General features: G+C 64.5%; 1 protein-coding gene across 3 annotated transcripts; it reads left to right on the forward strand.

Annotated features, from left to right (window-relative positions):
• The first annotated feature begins 259 nt into the window (after positions 1-259).
• On the forward strand, positions 260-16909 carry RGS19 (regulator of G protein signaling 19). Of its 3 annotated transcripts, none has more exons than XM_074604863.1 (6): positions 260-381; positions 12369-12511; positions 12676-12812; positions 14680-14754; positions 15758-15992; positions 16595-16909. In XM_074604863.1, exons 3-6 carry the CDS (start codon positions 12712-12714, stop codon positions 16781-16783), a joined length of 600 nt encoding a protein of 199 aa, XP_074460964.1. In that variant the 5' UTR covers positions 260-381; positions 12369-12511; positions 12676-12711; the 3' UTR covers positions 16784-16909. The 3 variants fall into 3 exon arrangements, with proteins under 3 accessions (XP_074460964.1, XP_074460962.1, XP_074460963.1); XM_074604861.1 differs by lacking the exon at positions 260-381 and adding an exon at positions 9357-9593; XM_074604862.1 differs by lacking the exons at positions 260-381; positions 12369-12511 and having other exon boundaries at positions 12685-12811.
• The last annotated feature ends 10 nt before the right edge of the window (positions 16910-16919 follow it).

Below are 16919 nucleotides of genomic sequence, written 5' to 3' on the forward strand. Positions count from 1 at the left end.
TGCTGGTGCAGGGTGCCGGGTGCCCATCCTGGGTGCTGGTTCTGGGTGTCCATACTGGGTGCTGGTGCAGGGTGCCGGGTGCCCATCCTGGCTGCTGGTTCTGGGTGTCCATACTGGGTGCCGGTGCTGGGCGCTGTGTGTGTGCGTGTGTGTGTGTTTTGACGTGAGGAAGTGCCAAAGCTGCAATTGCTTTAGGAAGTCAATCGCAGGGGCCGGGGGACGCCTGCGCAGTGCAGCCGCGCCGCTCCGCTCCGCTCCCGCTGCCTCTCCCTCTCCCTCCGGTGCCGAGCCCGGAGGCAGCGCAGAGGCGGCGGCCGGGGGGCGGCGGGGCAGCGGCGGCCGCGGACGGCGCTGCGCGGCGGCGGCGCGGATGCCCGGCCCGTGAGTACCCCGCGCCCCGGCCCCGGGGCCGCCGCCGCCCGCGGGATGCCGCGGGGCGAGGAAGGGGCGGGAGGTGGGGGGGGGGGGGGACACACGGACACGGGCCCGTCGCCCCCCCCTTCCCTCGCCCGGTGCCGAACCTCCCTCTCGGCGGGCTGCGGGCGGACCCCGCTCCCCCGGGCGGACCCCGCTTTGCACACCCCCCCACCCCCCCCACGCCCTTTGCAGGCTCCCCTCTGCATGCGCCCCCCGCCCCGGGCATCCTCCCTTTTTCACGTTTCGCACCCCCCCCCCCCGCCCCGGTCCCGGACACGCACCGAGCAGCGCGGAGCGGCGGGGTTGATGGAGAGGTCGGGCTGTGTGTGTGTGTGTGTGTCTGGCTGTGCGTCCGTGTGTCCGGCTGCCGCCTGTCACCAGCCCCATGTGCGAGGGCTGGGGGGGGGAGAAGATAAGGGGGGGGGGGAACAGCGGGATGCTCCGTGGGGACCGGCTGGCGGGGCGGGGGGACCCCGAGCACCGAGGAGGGAGGGGGCCCTCCCCGCCGCATCACCCCGGGGGAGGGCAGGGCTCCTGCGAGGAGGAGGAGGAGGATGGAGGGGGAAGGAGGGGGGCACCCTCCAGCCGCAGGGCCGGCTGCAGCAGGGCTTGCCCAGCCCAAGGCGGGGGAACTCGCAGAGAGGTTCTTTCCCCCCTCGCCCCCCAAGAGGCCTCCCCGGCCAGGGCTGCCCCGGCCCTCCCTGCACCCACAGGTGGGTGCCAGGGCGGTGTTGGAGCATCCATGCACTGGCTCGGCCAGGCCGGCTTCCTCCCCATGCGCTCCCCGTGCCCCCGATGCAGAGGGGTGCCATGCCTCATCATAGAGAGCAGCAGCGATGGGGAGCCCCGACCTGGCCAGCCGAGGCGGCAGGGAACGCCGGGGCTCGGGGAGGTTGGCTGAGGTCAGGGTGATGGCGGGCTCCGATCCCTGCCAGCTCCTCCAGCAGCGGCACGGCCAAAGGGTTGGTCAGAGGGACCTGGCTCGGTGGTGGCTGGGAACACGGCTCTCCCTCGTAGGGATGTGACATCCGACTGTCGCCCAACACGAGCCCCTCACGTGGGCAGCGTCGTGGGATGCCACGGCTCGTCATCGTGTCCCCACGGCCAAGGGATGGAGAGGGCCAGGCGCGGCCGCCGCAGCTGCTCCGCCTGTGGATCGCGGTGCGTCTCTGGGCACGGAGAGGTTCCCCCGGGAAGCTCCCTCTCCCCACCGGTTCCATGAGGCTGCTCTGGCACAGATCCATGGCCTTATTTAAGAATCTAAACAAAAAGTGTTAAGTGAGTGGGAGGGATTTCCCTGCTGCGAGGGGAGTTCATTCCCCTCTAGATGCGTCTCCACCATCCCCGTCGATAAGAGACGCTCATCCCGTGTCACGCTGGATGAGCGGAGCCCGTGGCGTTTGCTGGCCTGATGGATATCGTTTTTCTTTGGGAAAATGGGTCGCCCCAGTGGGCACATATTTCAGAATATCTCCCAAGGGAGAGCGCCACATCAGATTTCCCTACAAGGATTTTAGCTCCTCCGCGTCAGCCCTTCCCCACAAATGACTCAAGCCGCTAATCAAAATACAGTCGTGTTCTTGAGCAATTAAACAAACTCCACCTCATAAGATTATAGTGGAGAAGCAGGAATTTAGTGACATGAATATATCTCAATCAGGGTGTGGGTGCCCATCTTGATATTGTTATTAAAAAAAAAAAAAGAAGGAACCGAAGGCAGATAATCAGATAATGCAACTCAAATCCAGAGAGGGTAAGGGAGAAAAATATCTTGGCAGAATAATTAATGCTGAGTCTGCCCGCGGTGCAGGAGCAGCACATCTCTGCCACCTCCCGAGGTGCATCCCCTCCTGTCTTTGCTTATCTTTGGTTGTAATCTCACTTTTAGGCTGGACTTGGGCGACAGAATCTTGAGTTTCCACCGGGCTCGTGCAAAGGGGACGGTTGAGCCCAGGGCTCAGGGCTCTTCCCTGTGAGCAACAGGTCCGGAGTGGCAAAGCGGCCGCCGTGTCGCTGCCTGACCTCCGCAGAGCACGGGCTTCAGCTGCTGTGGCTTTTCCTCTTTTTTTCCCAAATTTTTATCCTCTGGATAAAACTATTTTGGAAAGTCAGCTCAAGGGGAGGTAAGAGCTGTGCTCGGTGCCGGTGCCTCTCCTAAGCCATCCCATGGGGTGCCCTGCCTTTACCTTCCTGCTCCTCCTGCCCCTTGGGCCGGTTTCTTGGGGTGCCTGAGCACCCCAAAAGCAGAGCGGCCGCGGCAGGTTGAGGCCGGCAGGCATCGCTGCCTTCGTGCCGCCGTGCCACGCACTCGCGGGGTTCAGCGCTTCGGGCTCTTGCCTGGAATAACAGCGGCTTCCGGGTGAGCCGGTGCCCGCGGCCTTCGCCGAGACTTCCTATTACTCAGTTCCTTATTCGTCTCTGCACATCTCTCTATGCATTTCCATTACAAAAGCTCTTCAGAGAGGGGTAGATCTGAAAGCAGTTGTTTGTATGCATTATTTTACAGCTGCCTCTTAATCTGGGGGGAAAGAAAGATACTGGACGTTATCACCTGTTATTTTCATCCCCCCGTGTGTTACAGCGTGGGTTTTGCCCGTGGGGAGGACGGGATGGGGGAAGAGTGTCCGACATCTTCTGTGGTGTAAGAGGGGAAGAAGATGAACTCACCAGCTCGTGGGGACTTCAGTAACCCCATCGCAGACCGGGAAGCTGCTCTGTGGTGGCCGTCATGGCCCCTGCTCCAGCCAGCTCAGGGAATGGGCATCCAGCCCCACAAGCATCTCCCTTTTCATACCATCCTGCACCCAGCGCCGCACGAGCCTCCTCCAGCTCGTTTCCATCAGCACTGGGCTCGGCCAGCCCCTTTCTTTCCCCAGCTGCTTCGTCATGGGTTGCCCCATGCAACACAGGGAGGGTGACCTGCAGAAAGTCCCAAATCCTTATTCCCGCAACTGTAGCATTGAGCCACAGCGTTGTTTGCGGCAAATAACTCCACCGTCGAGCTCTCCCGGCCGTGCCCAGGGGTTTCGGGACACCCGTAACTTTTCGCAGGGATCGGATGCCTTCAATGCTGCTGGGTATGTGCTGCAGGAGCCGCCGGCCCCGCTGTCCTGCTTTGTGGCTGTGCCAATCGGTGAGCCGCGGGGTGAGTCCCCTGCGCAGCCCCCCGGCCCGTCTGGGCGCTGCGTGGGACCTGGGGACACGGGAACCGGTGGCTTTGGGCTAAAACTATAGTGAAGGCAAAATCCTGGCTCTTGCTGTATCCAGAGCGTCGTGTAAAACAAGGCAGCAGCCCCTGAGCTTTGATCGACCCTCGCCTTTCTGCGGAAGCACTCTCTGGGAGCACGGAGTACTTTTTGATTTCTGTTATTTTTGGCTTGAAATCCACTGGGTTCCTTCTTCCGGGGAGACGAGTGACAGGGACCTCCTGCCTGTGACTCCCCCGCTCCCCGGCCACTGGGGTGGCCACAGAGGGTGATGCGCCAGGCCACTCCATCGGCTCCTCCGGGTCCAGCCGTCCCAGATGAGTTTACCGGGAGTGGCGGGGAGCGCTCTGCCTCTCGCCCGTCCTGCCTTTGGCCATTTCGTGGAAGCAGAGATTTAACCAGAGGGAGGGTGGAGCAGCAACAGCAACGAAAACAACAACAAAGTCCTTTGGGGTTCAGGTTTAACATTCACCTTAGACATGGAAAAAAGGGGGTTTCCTGACATTAGGAAAATGTATGGTAGAGTTTTATAACAAGCCGCCCTTCCAGTTCTCTAACCGCTTGGAAACAGCCTCAGTCGAGCTTTTGAAGGCTCTTTGCTCAGACTCTGAGGATACGCTGGGTTTGGGGGCCCAGCTTTGCCACGCTCCAGACTTGCTTGTTGGCACTTGCCTGCTCCGGAGGCAGAAATATCCCGGAGGCTCCGGGGCAGCGACAGGACGGGCAGAGGGTGAGCGGAGCCTGTGATGTCCCCGCGTGTGGCCGTGGCTCCGGGCGCGCTGGCGTGCTGAGGGTGCGCTGGCAGCCCGCTCCCGGGGACGGATTTACTGCTGGTTCGGTATAGAGGGGGTCAGGGAGCCAGCAAAGGGGTTTGGGGTTAAGGGTTTGGGTTTTCTCATTGCTCCCCCTCCTGCAGGCATGAACCCAACTGGGGCTAAAGTAGTTTCCTCCAACAGAAGGCAAATGCCCAAGCAGCGTTTCAGTGCAAAGGGCAGGAGAAGAGCAAATAGGTACATGTTGGCATTAGCGGGCAGGAACCCCGGAAAAGGAAGGGAAAGCTTCAGGCTAGCCTTGGAAAGCAAGAAAAAACAAGGAAAGATGCTGCCTGGGAGTCCGGTGTGGGTTTCACCGTGAGGAGAGAGCTCGCGAAGCGGATTTGGGGCTGGGGAAATGTATTGCCATGACAGCAGTGGCAGGCGAGCTGCTGTGTCCCCCAATGGTACAGCCGAGCCCTGCAGCATCCCGGGGGCTCGGCAAAGGGCGTCACCGTGGCCTGTCACATCGCGGATCTCATTGAGATCCCCAGTCTGACCCTTCCGTGGCCTGAGCCCCGAATGCCTGCAGTGGGCATCCACCTGTGGCCGGGCTCCCACAGCCCTGTCCGGCAGCAGCGTGCCCGGCCGGAGCGGGATGCAGCGGCTGCGGCTGCGGCTGCCTGGCACGGCCCCAGGGCTGGGGTCCGCCTCTGTGGTACAGGGGCCACACAGGGTGACAGCGCTTCCTTCCTCCCTGCACTGCCAGCTCCTCCCCGGGGATGGCCGAGCCGAACCCCGCCGTCTTTCTTCCCCTTTGGTCAGGTTTTAAATAACCGGCGCGGCTGGTCTCGGAGGACGCGAGTTGCTCGCAGAGCTCCCCGTTGCTTGTCACGACAGGGGCAGGGCAGAGCATCGCTGCTGCCCCAGCACCGGCGAGGCTGTGGTGACCGCAGCACAGGGGTCACGGATGTCCCTTGGGATGCTCCAGAGTTGGGACAGGGTCACCACATCCCCCTTGTCCTGTGTATTTGCCCACAGGACAGACTCCTGGGAGATCCTGCAGTCCCTCACTGTTTTAATATTGGACCAAAGTCTAAAATGGGACGAAGTTTTCTTACTGGTGCAAGCGAAAGCTCGGCTCTGCAAGCTCTGGTCCCCGGACCCATGGTGGCACTGGGTCTGGGGCCGGGGGGACGTCCAGTCCCTGGGTGCTCAGCAGTGAGGTGTGACATCTGCCTGAAGCCAGACCCCAAAAGCCATCCGTCAGGGCTGGCAGCGTGCAGGCAGCGGGGCCCACTGCCGCCCGGGTGAATAAACCGCGGTGGGCAAACGTGCCCAGGGTGCAGCGTTTGGGGGATGGTCTGCCTTGTCCCCAGCCGTCGTGCTGGCATGGCCCCGGCCCGGCCGGTCCTGCCGCTGGCTGAGCCGGCTGCCGGGCTCAGCCCTGCCCTGCCCACATCAATGCCGCGCTTTGGGCAGGGAGCGTGGCTGGAAGCAGGGCCAGACCTGTCCTCAGCACAGCCGGACAGACCCACCTCCTGCCCAAACCTCCTCCCTGTGCCCGACTGGTGGCTCCCGTGCTGGTGCAGGTCTCTGGATGCAGCCGACGAGGTTTGGTCTCGTGCTGGGGCTGGGGAGAAAATCGCCCCTCGGCTGCGTTGGGGAGCGCTCGGAGCCGTGGTAAGAGACCCCTTTGATCCCACGTTTCCCTGTGATGCACGGTCCCTCCTTTTCATTCCGATCCAGGGTTGATTCTCTGCCTGGTTCCTTGTTTCCTCAGAAAGGGCAATTTCTTGTCTTCTTATCCTTGGTCCTCCTAGCATCCCTGTCCCCCAAATTACCACTAATGTCCCCAGAGGGACACTGTGCTGCCCACGCTGGCATGTGCTGGGATGGGGATGAGGAGGTTCTGGGCTGGCAGCACCCCGTGGACGAGGAGCACCCCACCATCCTTCCGACTCAGCTCTCCCCCCAGCCACGCCGAATCCGTATCCCTCCCGTTCCTCTTCCCTTCCCTCCTGTCAGCTGCCGGGCTCCGTCCGCATGGTTTAGCCCCTGCTGAGTATTGATTACCGTGATCTTTCGTCTCCTTTCGCATGGATCATTACCAAATGCTTAATAGGAGTCTGCCTTAACAACGCCGCGATACCTCTACTAATAGAAACATAATTGTCAGGGCTTGCCTTATTAAATCCCCCAGCTGATTGTGGCGGGTGCTATTTTTACGCTATGAAATAATTAACTCCGTTTCAGTGCAAGAGCTGGGGCCGGAGGGGCGGGTGCCGGCAGTGCTGTGCCCATCGTGCCACCCGGCAGCCTGTGGTGGCCGTCTCGGCCGTGGTGGCCGTGCCGGGGCAGAGCTGCAGGTCTGCTCACCTCTTCCCAGCAGGTGCTGGAGAGGTTCATGTGGTCCTTTCGGGAGGGTTCGCAGTGGGATTTGGCTCGGGGGGTGCTCGGTGCAGAAATACACCCCGGCTACAGGCGAGGAGAGGGGCAGGGAGCAGAGATGGCCGGTGCGGAGAAGGACCCCAGCATCACCCACGGGGCTGTTGGCCCTCGCGGTGCGAATGGACCAGGGAAGTGTTGGGACATGCTGCAGCGTCTCCCGGTTCCCATCAGCAGGACCTGCCTTTCCAGTCTCAGGGAATGGCAGAAAAATCACTGCCGGGCAGAGGAGCTCCCCAAAAGGCATCCGCTCGCTGCCACCTCCGCCACCACGTGCGCGGGCACATCTGCCGGCGTTATCAGCGACACGCGCTCGGCGGGGAGGCAGCCGGGGCGCAGCCATGTGAGCATCGCCGTCCCCTCGTCCTGATGGGACCCCCGTGCTGGCAGCATGGGGGTCAGCCCAGCCCCGTCCCCACAGAGCTGGGGGGACGTGAGCCTCACCTCTTTAGTCTTTTTTGAATAGATTGCTAAAGAAGGGGGGGGAAAAGCTGGGTCTAAAAATAGCTCCTAAAACTTCCTGTGCCGCTGGCAGGTGGCTGGGGCAGGCTGCGGGGGCGGGCGGCAGCTGTGGGGCTCAGCGGCAGTGCCTGCCCACGGGGTAACCCCGTCAGAGGGGGGCCCGGGGGGGTGCTGGCCCCCCATCGCCAGCCCGGGTTGCCTGTGGGGCTGGCCCAAGTCTGGTTGCACTCAGTGGCTGGTTTCAGCCAAATTTGGCAGAGGTCGGAGGTGCTGGGTCCCTCCCGGGAGAAGGCAGGGAAGCTGCAGGCTGGACTCAGCCCTTATTAGACACTGGAGAATCCCGCAGTGGCATGCGGGCGGCTGGGGCTGCCCAGCTCTGCTCGCACTGAGCCAGCACGGCCCGTCCCACAGGTGACGGGTGTTTTGCGGTTCCTCCAAGGCTCGGAAAGGGGCCGGATCCGGCGCTGCTCCGGAGGCATTGCTGGCGTGCGGCGGGGGCTCAGCCAGGCTGGGAACGGTCTTTCCCTCGGCACCGGTGGGGGGGGAGTTGTGCATCGCCCCCGGCCGAGTGATCTCTGCAAAGCTGCTCTCCTGGCTTTGGCCCATAAAATATGAAGGGAAGGTCCGTCCTGGGGTGGAGAACTCATACCATGGCTGGAGGCAGCCAGAGGATAAAAATATCCTCGCTGCTGGTGGGTGCCCCAAGGCCGGCGAGCTGGGGGCGCTGGGGGCTCCCCGGTGGGAACGTGGCCACATCCTGGCAGCCCCCGGCTCTCGGAGCTGGCCCTGCCCGGTAGCGGCAAAGGGAATTTTGGAAAACCATCTGGAAAATAAAGTAGGTTCAGGTGATGAGAGGAACAGAGCCCCGCTGAGCCCCAGTGGGTGCCCCTGAGCACCGCAGCGATGGTGGGGTGGGCGCCAGCAGGAGAAGGGGCTGCCGAAGCGGAGGGTGACTTTTGGGCGACGGAGGGTTTCCATGCGGATGGGGGCGGGGGGGGCTGGGGACGGCGGCGGTGTGACCGCGTTGGTTTCTGGGTGCCGGGGTGTGCGGCGTTGGGAAGAGAGGAGATAACAGCTCGGCGTCCCCGGGGAAGGCGAGGGAAGCAGCCGGGCCGGGCACTGGGCCGGGCTGATAACGGGCACATGCCATGGCCGGGCGCCTGGCCCAGTCCCGCGGCCCTGGGGGACCATGCAGGGGGTGCCGGCACCCCCCCGCCCCGCCCTCTTTCTCCCCTTTTCTCCCCTTTTCCACCTGCGGCGAGCCCGCACGAGCGATGGGGCAGCCACCGGCGGAGACCACAAACTGGTTTCGGTCACTGGTGTGGTGCCGGGGCTGGAGCCCTCTCCACCCGCAGCGGTGCCGAGGGCAAATTTAATCAACGAAACGAGGTTGGGCATCTGATTTCTTTCTCTCTCTTCTTTTTTTTTGTTTTTGTTGGGGTTTTTTGTTGTTGTTTTTTATTTCTTTTTTCTGAAGAGGGAAAAAAAAACCCAACCAACTTTGTTTGTGAGTCACTCTTGGCCGAGGGAGCCGGGCTTCGCCGTGCGTGGCAGGGGCTGGCGCAGCCCCGCGTTTTGGGGACGATGCTGCGCGGGGGGAGGCTGTGGCTCAGCCCACCCTCGGGCACTGGCCCCCTTCCCTTGCTGCCGACGTCCTCCCCCAGCGGGCAGCATCAGAGCCCCAGGGCCACCTCCTGTGGCGGAAAGCACCGTCCCTTTGAAGTGGCTTTCTCTGGGTGCCAGGGACCACTCTGGGGACATATCCTGCCCAGCGCTCCACCTGGGGGAAGCCACGCTGGTTGATTCCTTGGCCACGGGGCTGTTCCAGTGCCGTTGTGCCCAGGCTGTCTCCGAGACACCCGGCCGTAGCCGGCACGGCAGCAGGTGCCCATCCCGGCCACGGAGCCCTGGTGCGGCTGCTCTGGTGCCTGCGGCGGCCGCCGTATCCATCCAAGGGGTGGGAAGCAGGAGCACGGCCCAGCTCGGTCGCCGGCGGGATCGCTGTGCCCTGCTCCTGCCCCGTCGGGGCAGCCGGCCCCGCGGCGAGCGGCAAGGAGAGGAGCCGGGCCCTGCCGGGGCTTTCCCAAAAAAGGTCTGAACTCTTCGGTTGAGTTTGCCACTTCCCTTACCACTCCCTTTCCTGTGAGAGGATGTGTTCGGCCGCTTTTCTTTTCTCTTTCTCTCTTCTTTTCTCTCCCACCTCCCTGCCCTCGCACCCGGTGATCCTGGCGATGCCGCACGCCCCCTGAGCCGGCCGGGGTCATCCTGGCCGGCACCCGGCGCCGCCACCGCGATGGTCAGGCTGCAGGTAGGGACACAACACCGGCAGCTCCCCCCGTGCCCCCCCAGGTCCTCCCACCAGCCGTGGCACGGGGTCGGATAGGCACGGCGGGGGCTCGGCACAGCCTGTGACCCCGCATCGGGGTGGGCACCGGTTTGTGCCCCACTCTGCAAAGGCAGGGGTGGCCGGAGGGGGATGCCACGCTGCCTGGGGCATTGTCCATGGCCAGGGCGCTTGGGGAAGGTGGGGTGCATGGAGGCGGGTCACCCCTGTAGCCAGTATTTGCCATCGCCTTGGCTTTACCCACCCGGGCACCCCGATGCCACATCTCCCGTGGCAGCTGGCACAGGGCGATTTTGGCGACTGCGTTGCCCGGGGTGAGCGGGGCACAGGGCGCTTCGTGTGCGGCTGCATGGGCCGGGGCTGACCCAGCGCCCCGGCAAGGAGCAGCCCGGTGCAAGGGGAGGTTTCCCTTCCAAAACCATTTTGGGGAGCGCTTGTCGTATCCAGCTGCGTGGGGGGGTCCCCTCTCTGTTCAGGGAGAGGATGGGGCGGTGCCAGGCTCGGTGGGGACGTCATGGGCGCGTGAGCTGGCATGGCCCGGGGACACCCAGCATACGGGGACTCCCAGGCTGGGTGCTGCGGCCACCAGGCAGTGATGGCAAAGACTCCCAGGGGGGGCTTGGGGACCTCACGGGGTTGGGGCGAGGGCGGCTTTTGGGGCGTCTCTTCTCTCTGCTGGGGAAATGTCCCTTTTTTGTCATCCTTCCTCTTTTCGCAGCCTCGCGCACACACCCTCGCCTTCCCTCCGGCGCTCAGAGGCTCCGCCGCCACCGGGGCTTCCTTATCCGCCGGCACCCACAGCCCCGTGGCACATGGCCCCCGCCGGCACAGTGGGGTGGGCTGTTGTGGGGGCATTAAGGGGTGCACGGGGTGGGGAAACCGGCCGTGCGAATCCAGAGCACCGTGGGCCAGGGGGTCCTTTGCAGCCCCACACCTCCCCTTCTCCTCCGTGTCCCTGCCAGCACGGTCCAGGCAGCCGAGGTGTCCCCGGGCGGGTGCCACAGCACCCAGGATGGGCAGAGCTGATCCTGCCTCCTTGGGGGATGCTGAGTGCACCCCGCGGGCGTGGGGCCGGGATGCTCCTCGCCAGGGGATGCTGCTCCACACCGTTCCCTCTCCCGGGTGTTTTGGCTCAGCTGCTTGAGGGTCTGCTCCGACCAAGGTTGAGTACCCGCTGCAGAAGCAAAGTGCCTGGGAATCCTCCTGGGGCAATGCCACACGCTGTCCCCACGTCCCTGTCCCTTGGCCACCCCTCGTCCGCCTGCTCTGCACCCCAGGACTGCAGCAGAGCCGGGGCGGGCTGGCTGGAAGCAGGGTTTTCCCAGCCTTCAGGTTTTCCTTCTGCTCCCCCCGTTCCCACAGCTTCGTCACCGCTCGCTGCAGTCAGTGCCGCAACCCCGCTGGGAGCCGTGCCCGGAGCCTGGCTCCCCCCGGCAAGCAGTGTGGGGCTGCAGCCCCCCAGGCACGGCAGCACGGCCGTGGCACCGTGGGGCAGGTGGGGTTGGCAACGGGATGGCACCGGGGGTGCGCAGGGGGAAGAGCGGCCAGCGGGAGTGGAAGACGGTCGGTGCTGGGGAAGGAAAGGGAAAAAAGCCGGGGGTTAAACGGACCTGAGGGTAGCGAGAGGGAGCGGAGCCTGCTGCTGAGGCGGGTGACAAGGTCACAGCCGTCCTGCCAGCACTCGGGGCTATAAATAGGGACAATTGGGAGTGAAACGCAGACTCTCTCCTTTTTCGTTCCTGCGGGAGCGATGGGAGCCAGCGGGAGGGTTTGCGAGGGCCCGGGAGAGTTGCTCATGGGGAGCACTGCTGGGCCATGGCTGTGCCGGGGATGGGGGGTCTGCACCCACTGGGGCAGCTGTGGGCTCAGGGCGGGCTCTGGGGACAGCCCTGTCCCCAGCTGGGACCTACACCCTGGCTCCATCCCCTTCGCTGAGTCCACACAGGACTCAAACCCAAAGTGATGAGACCTGCAGCAGCTCGAGACAGGGGTGGTGGGGCTGAGGCGGCCGGGGGCTCTCCCTGCCTGCTGTCCCCCCCCTCCATTCCTGCCCTTGGCGGGGCAGAGCCGGCCGTGAGCACACCCTTACCAGCACCCCGCACCGAGGTGGGTGCTGAGCCCCGGCACCGCTCCTGCGCAGGAGCATCCCTGCTCCGTGCCGGGCCAGCGGTGCAGGCAGGGGCAGGCAGGGACAGGCAGGGACAGGCAGGGCTGCGGGCACAGGGGGACCGTTCTGCAGCAGCGGTGCAGAGCGCTGGACTCAGCCAAACACTTGGCACGGGGCAAGTTTTGGTTTAATGCTGGGAGCTGTGAAAACTGCCCCCTCCCCGTTTCCTTCCACTCACATGATGCCATGGAGTGGATCCAACTTCCCCATCCCAGGCCCGAACATGCCACAGGGGGTTCCGGCTGCGCTTCCCCACGGCACGGGGCACAGCCAGGGGTGCATGAGGCCGGCCCTGAGCCTTGTACCCACCCTGCAGCATGGGATGGGAGCGTGGGAGGGGGTCCCGGGCGACATGTGGGGCTGGCAGAGCATCTGCCGCCGCGTCTCCCCTCCTCCTTTCCTTCGCACTTCCTTTTCTTGCCCACTTTCTGTCCGCCCGCCATGCCCCAGCTTGCTGCCTGCAAAGGGTTTTCCCTGCCATGGAGCAGCCCCCCCCCGCCCCCCAAAGCCACTCAAAGCCAGGGGGTCCCGCTGCAAAGGTAACGTAGCACCGCTTGTCTCCCTCCCCACAGGCTCCATCCAGGAGGCGGCAGGGACGTTAGCCGGGGGGTCTCGGCGGCACGGCTCAGCCGGGGGCTGGGAGGAGCAGAGAGCAGCAGAAGAGCCCCCGAAGCACGACCCAACCCCGTCCACCGTGTATGAGGCTGGGACGCAGGTGAGATGGTGACCATCTGGGGAGCCAAGAAGAAATCACAGCAAGTCACTGGACGGGGAGGGGGGGGAGGGGAGGGTGTCCCTCCTTTACCTCCGAGTTCTTGCACGTGGAGGGGATAATCATGGGCAGCTCGCTGACCTGCGCCCTGCCCTCCTGCCTTTCAGTACGCAGGACCCGCGTCCGCAGAGACACCCCTTCCGATGTCCCGGCATGAGACTTCTCCGACAACGGTGCAACCCGCCAGCAACCACCGCCCCAACGCCTGCTGCTTCTGCTGGTGCTGCTGCTGCAGTTGCTCATGGTACGTCCCGTCGTCCGATAGTCAAGGGACCCCTTTGGATGGGAGATGGCAGGGTCACCCACGTGCTGCTCGTCTCCCGTGCTTGGTGCGGCACCAAGCGCTTGGGCTGCTGCCCAGGCAGGATCCCGGGTTCAAGGGAGACTCATCCCTGGGTGCTCCGCAGCCCGCGGTGCAGCTGACGGTGCCTGCGGGCAGCGGGGGCGGGAGGGCAGCTGGGATGGAGCCGGCCCCGCTCACCAAGCCGAGCCTCCGGGCTGCTGGGCTGCTTGGGTTGCGTTGGGAGATGAGGGGAAAACCGGCGCCGCAGTTAGAAAAGGGTATAAACGTTGGGTTGGAGCAGATGGACATCAGTGGTGCCACGGTGTGTTGCTCTCCTCCGTGCGGAGCCTGGTGAGCCCGAGCCTCGCCGAGCCTCAGTGCGCCATGACTCCGTCCTGTCGGCCAAATCTTTTAAAATAGGTAGAGCAGAAAGTGGCACCAGGAACCGCCCTCTGGCTCTCCTGGGGCTGGACGTCCCCAGGTGGGCCGCGCAGGGAAGCCACTGACAGCGCCGGCAGCACAGCGCGGCGCTGGGCCAAGCTGCCCGACCTCTGACTCCCCAGCCCACCCTCCCCAGCAACAGGCAGGAGGATTTTGCTGCCTGTTTCAGGCAGGAGGAAAGCTGGGATTCCCTGCCCAGCCTCGCGGCTGCCTTCCCATGGTTGCGGTGGTGGATGGTCCTCATCCGTGGCAGCCTTCCCAGCAGCTCTGCCCTGGAGCAGCGGGTGCAGAGTCCGGCCCTGGGCTCCCAGCGCTGCCCAAACCAAGGACATAACCAGCCCCTTGCCTGTGGCTGCATCTCCCATCCTCTCCGAGGATCCCCAGCTCCTTATTCTCTGGATAGCCCGGATTTTGGAGAGCCCGCTTGTTGTTCTCCATCCCCAGCATCAGCCCACTCTGAGATTGCTGATGGCTTGCTTCGGGCTTTGCAGCAGCTTTGGGCTTCACAGCCACCGACGATGCCGAGCTTTGGAGGAGCAGCAAACCCTGGAGCTGAGCCCTGCTGCGTCCCCAGCACCGATGTCAGCCCCGTGCAACCCTCCACTGGGTCCTCGGCGCCCCATCTTGCCTGATCCCCTCTCGTTTCCTCGCATTTGCAAGGCAGCGAGGGCGGCGATCAGCACCCCGCACAGCCTGCCCTGACCGTCTTCCTCCCGGACGGGTTCGATGGGAGGACCTAGATGGTGGGAGGACCCTCCCAGATGGGTTTGGTGACATTCAGCTGTGGGCAGGGTGACCCTTCGCTGGGTCCCTCCTTCGTCTCTGCAAGAGCCCGGGAGCTGAGACAGGGCAGAGATGCCCCCTGTGCCCCGCTGCTGGAGCAGGCGCGGGCAGGGACGTGCCCGCGGCTTCACCCACCCCATTCGCCCGCGCCGCCGGGGGAGAAGTTTGCACATTTAATCTTGCGCGGGCGGCGAGGGACGGTGTCGCAAGCAGGAAACGCTGCGGTTGGCGCCAGGCGCCGAAATTCAAGGGCCCGAGGGAAGTTGGCTGGAGGCGGCTCGCCCTTTGCGCCGCCGGCACCCCCGGGGGCAAAGGATGGGGGGACAGGGGACACTGGCACCCCTGAGCCCTGGTGCCACCATCCTGCACTCAGCCTCCAGGCTGGACCGGTGCTGGGGTGTCCCGGGGGTGCAGGGTCCGGCCCTTCGCCTTTCTCCATCTACCCTGGCCACCGGCAGGGTGTCACTGGCTGGAGATGGTGATAATCGGGCGCAGGGGCCAAGCGCAGCGCGGTGCTGAGCCCCGATGGCCACATCCCTGGGCCCTACGGTGGGGTCTGGGTGCGTCCCCAACGCCCCTGACTACCTTTCCATCTCCCCGTTAGGAACGAGGACCGGGAGCGAGCGTGGAGGGCGTCCCGGGAGACCAAACTGGAGACCATCCCAAACTGTGAAGCATGGTGAGTGCAGGGGCAGGAGGCGGCGGGGCTGGCACAGCATGGCACGGCACGGTCCCCACTGCCACCCTCCATGGCACCCAGCCCCGCATCCTGCCTGCCGGAACACACACAGGGAACAGGATCGGGGCGCCAGGACTCGGGGGTTCCTGGTGCCGCTTCCAGCGGTGTGTCCCTGGTTCCCACCAAGGAACAAGGAACCCGGAGCCATGGGCTGCAGCCCCTTGCAAAGGGAAACTGAGGCACACAAGAACCTCATCCTGCCCGTTAGACCCGCTGCCGAGGGCACCTTATAGCCACAGGGAGAGGAGGGGACAGGCTGGTCCGGGGGGGGTTCAGCTCTGCAAAAGAAGCGGAGGCGGCAGCAGCGTAAATGTACAGCGGGACACAGCGTATTTACACTCGGGGAGGAGGGGAACGGGCAGGCACCCGGCTCCAGGAACGCTCCGCACCCAGCACCCACTCCATGGGGGCCGAGCACGACCCCCGCAGACAGCCCAGCCCTGCAGCACCTGGCACGGCAGGGTTAGGGGTCAGACGTGCTAATTAGCCACGGACAATGATTGCTCCTGCCTTGCTTTAGCAGGTGATGAGTGTTTGCTAGGAAGCAGGCTATCACCCCCAGCTGTGAGGGATGACGGGCTGATGCCGGTCTCTCCCGGGGCGGCTCAGAGCTGCCACTCCGCCAGGGAAGGGCTTGTGCTCACTTTTGGGTCTGTGCAAAGCCAGCACCAAAATACATCTCATCTGGGGAAATTCAAGCTGAAACCAAGCCCAGGCTCCAGCCCGGCCATGCGGAGCCAGGACAGACCCTGCGAGCGACCTCCGAAAGCCTCCGTGATAACCGGAGCCCGAGGAGGAACGGCCTCGGCGTGAGCAGGGGGGATGCATTGGGGCACGGTCGCTCTGGGACCAGGGGTGAGCATGGCCGAGCCGCGCGGGGAGGGACGCGGCGGGGACCCGACGGTAACGCTGTCCCCTTGCCTCACCCGCGGGGACCCGGCAGCGCCAAACCCAGCCCGGAGGAGGTGCGGGGCTGGGCACAGTCCTTCGACAAGCTGATGAAGAGCCCGGCGGGTCGCAACGTCTTCCGGGAGTTCTTGCGGACTGAGTACAGCGAGGAGAACATGCTCTTCTGGCTGGCGTGCGAGGAGCTCAAAAACGAGTGCAACAAGCACACCATCGACGAGAAGGCCAGGATGATCTACGAGGACTACATCTCCATCCTCTCGCCCAAGGAGGTACGGGGCAGAGCCCCTCCCGCGGCTCTCAGGGGGCGGCTCAGGCTAAAATGGGGCTGGGGGGCTGGGGTGGGTGGGATGTTTCTTAGGAAAAGGGCTCTCTCCCGGCTGCTCCTGCAGCCCTGCGGCAATTTGGGGATGGGGTGAGTGGTTGGGGATGGGTTTGGGGGGAGGGTAATGGGTTCAATTCGTGCTTGTGGATGCCCCCCCACCCCTTCCCAGCACCCCGGGGATGCAGCGGGACCGGGGCCCGGGTTGTGCTGCGGGGCCGGAACCTCAGGAGGGCACCATCGGGCCGAGGAGGTGCCGCATCCCGGCTCACAGCATCCCCAGGGTGGGATCCCCCGACCCGCATCCCTCTGCCCAGCAAGGGGACGCAGGGAGGATCCGGAGAGACCCCCCCCCTGCTCCTCCCTGCAAAACACCCTGGCTCCGGTGCAACGATATTCCGGGATGGACACACCGAGGGCTTCCCACGGTGTCGCGTTGGTACCCAATTTCCCGGGAGAGCGCACACAGGGGTGGGTGTCGGGGTTTGGGGCTTGTGGCTGGGAGTCCTTCACCCACCCCCCCCACCCCCTGTTTCTCTCCCTGCCGCCCAGGTGAGCCTGGACTCGCGGGTGCGGGAGGTCATCAACCGGAAGATGCAGGAGCCGTCCTCGCACACCTTCGACGACGCGCAGCTCCAGATCTACACGCTCATGCACAGAGACTCCTACCCTCGCTTCCTGAACTCTGCCATATACAAATCGCTGCTCCAGAGCGTCTCCCGCTCCTCCTCGGAGTCCTAAGGGCACCCGCCGGCCGTGGGGACGCCGGTGGGGACACGGTGGCCTGGCGGAGGTGGTGGGCTCGGTGCCTCCTCCGCCGCCCTCCCTGCCAGCCCCCTCCCAAGTTTTTAGCTTTTTACCTGTGAACCGTCACCCC

The sequence above is a fragment of the Larus michahellis genome, chromosome 12, assembly GCF_964199755.1.
Source record: "Larus michahellis chromosome 12, bLarMic1.1, whole genome shotgun sequence".
Lineage (NCBI taxonomy): Eukaryota > Metazoa > Chordata > Aves > Charadriiformes > Laridae > Larus > Larus michahellis.

Bases quoted from the DNA above. Each gene is read 5' to 3' on its own strand.
- RGS19 (XM_074604863.1), top strand. From the start codon at position 12,712: ATGTCCCGGCATGAGACTTCTCCGACAACGGTGCAACCCGCCAGCAAC. The intron at 12,813-14,679 runs GTACGTCCCGTC...TCTCCCCGTTAG, and splicing joins TGCTGCTGCAGTTGCTCATG to GAACGAGGACCGGGAGCGAG. The intron at 15,993-16,594 runs GTACGGGGCAGA...CCTGCCGCCCAG, and splicing joins CCATCCTCTCGCCCAAGGAG to GTGAGCCTGGACTCGCGGGT.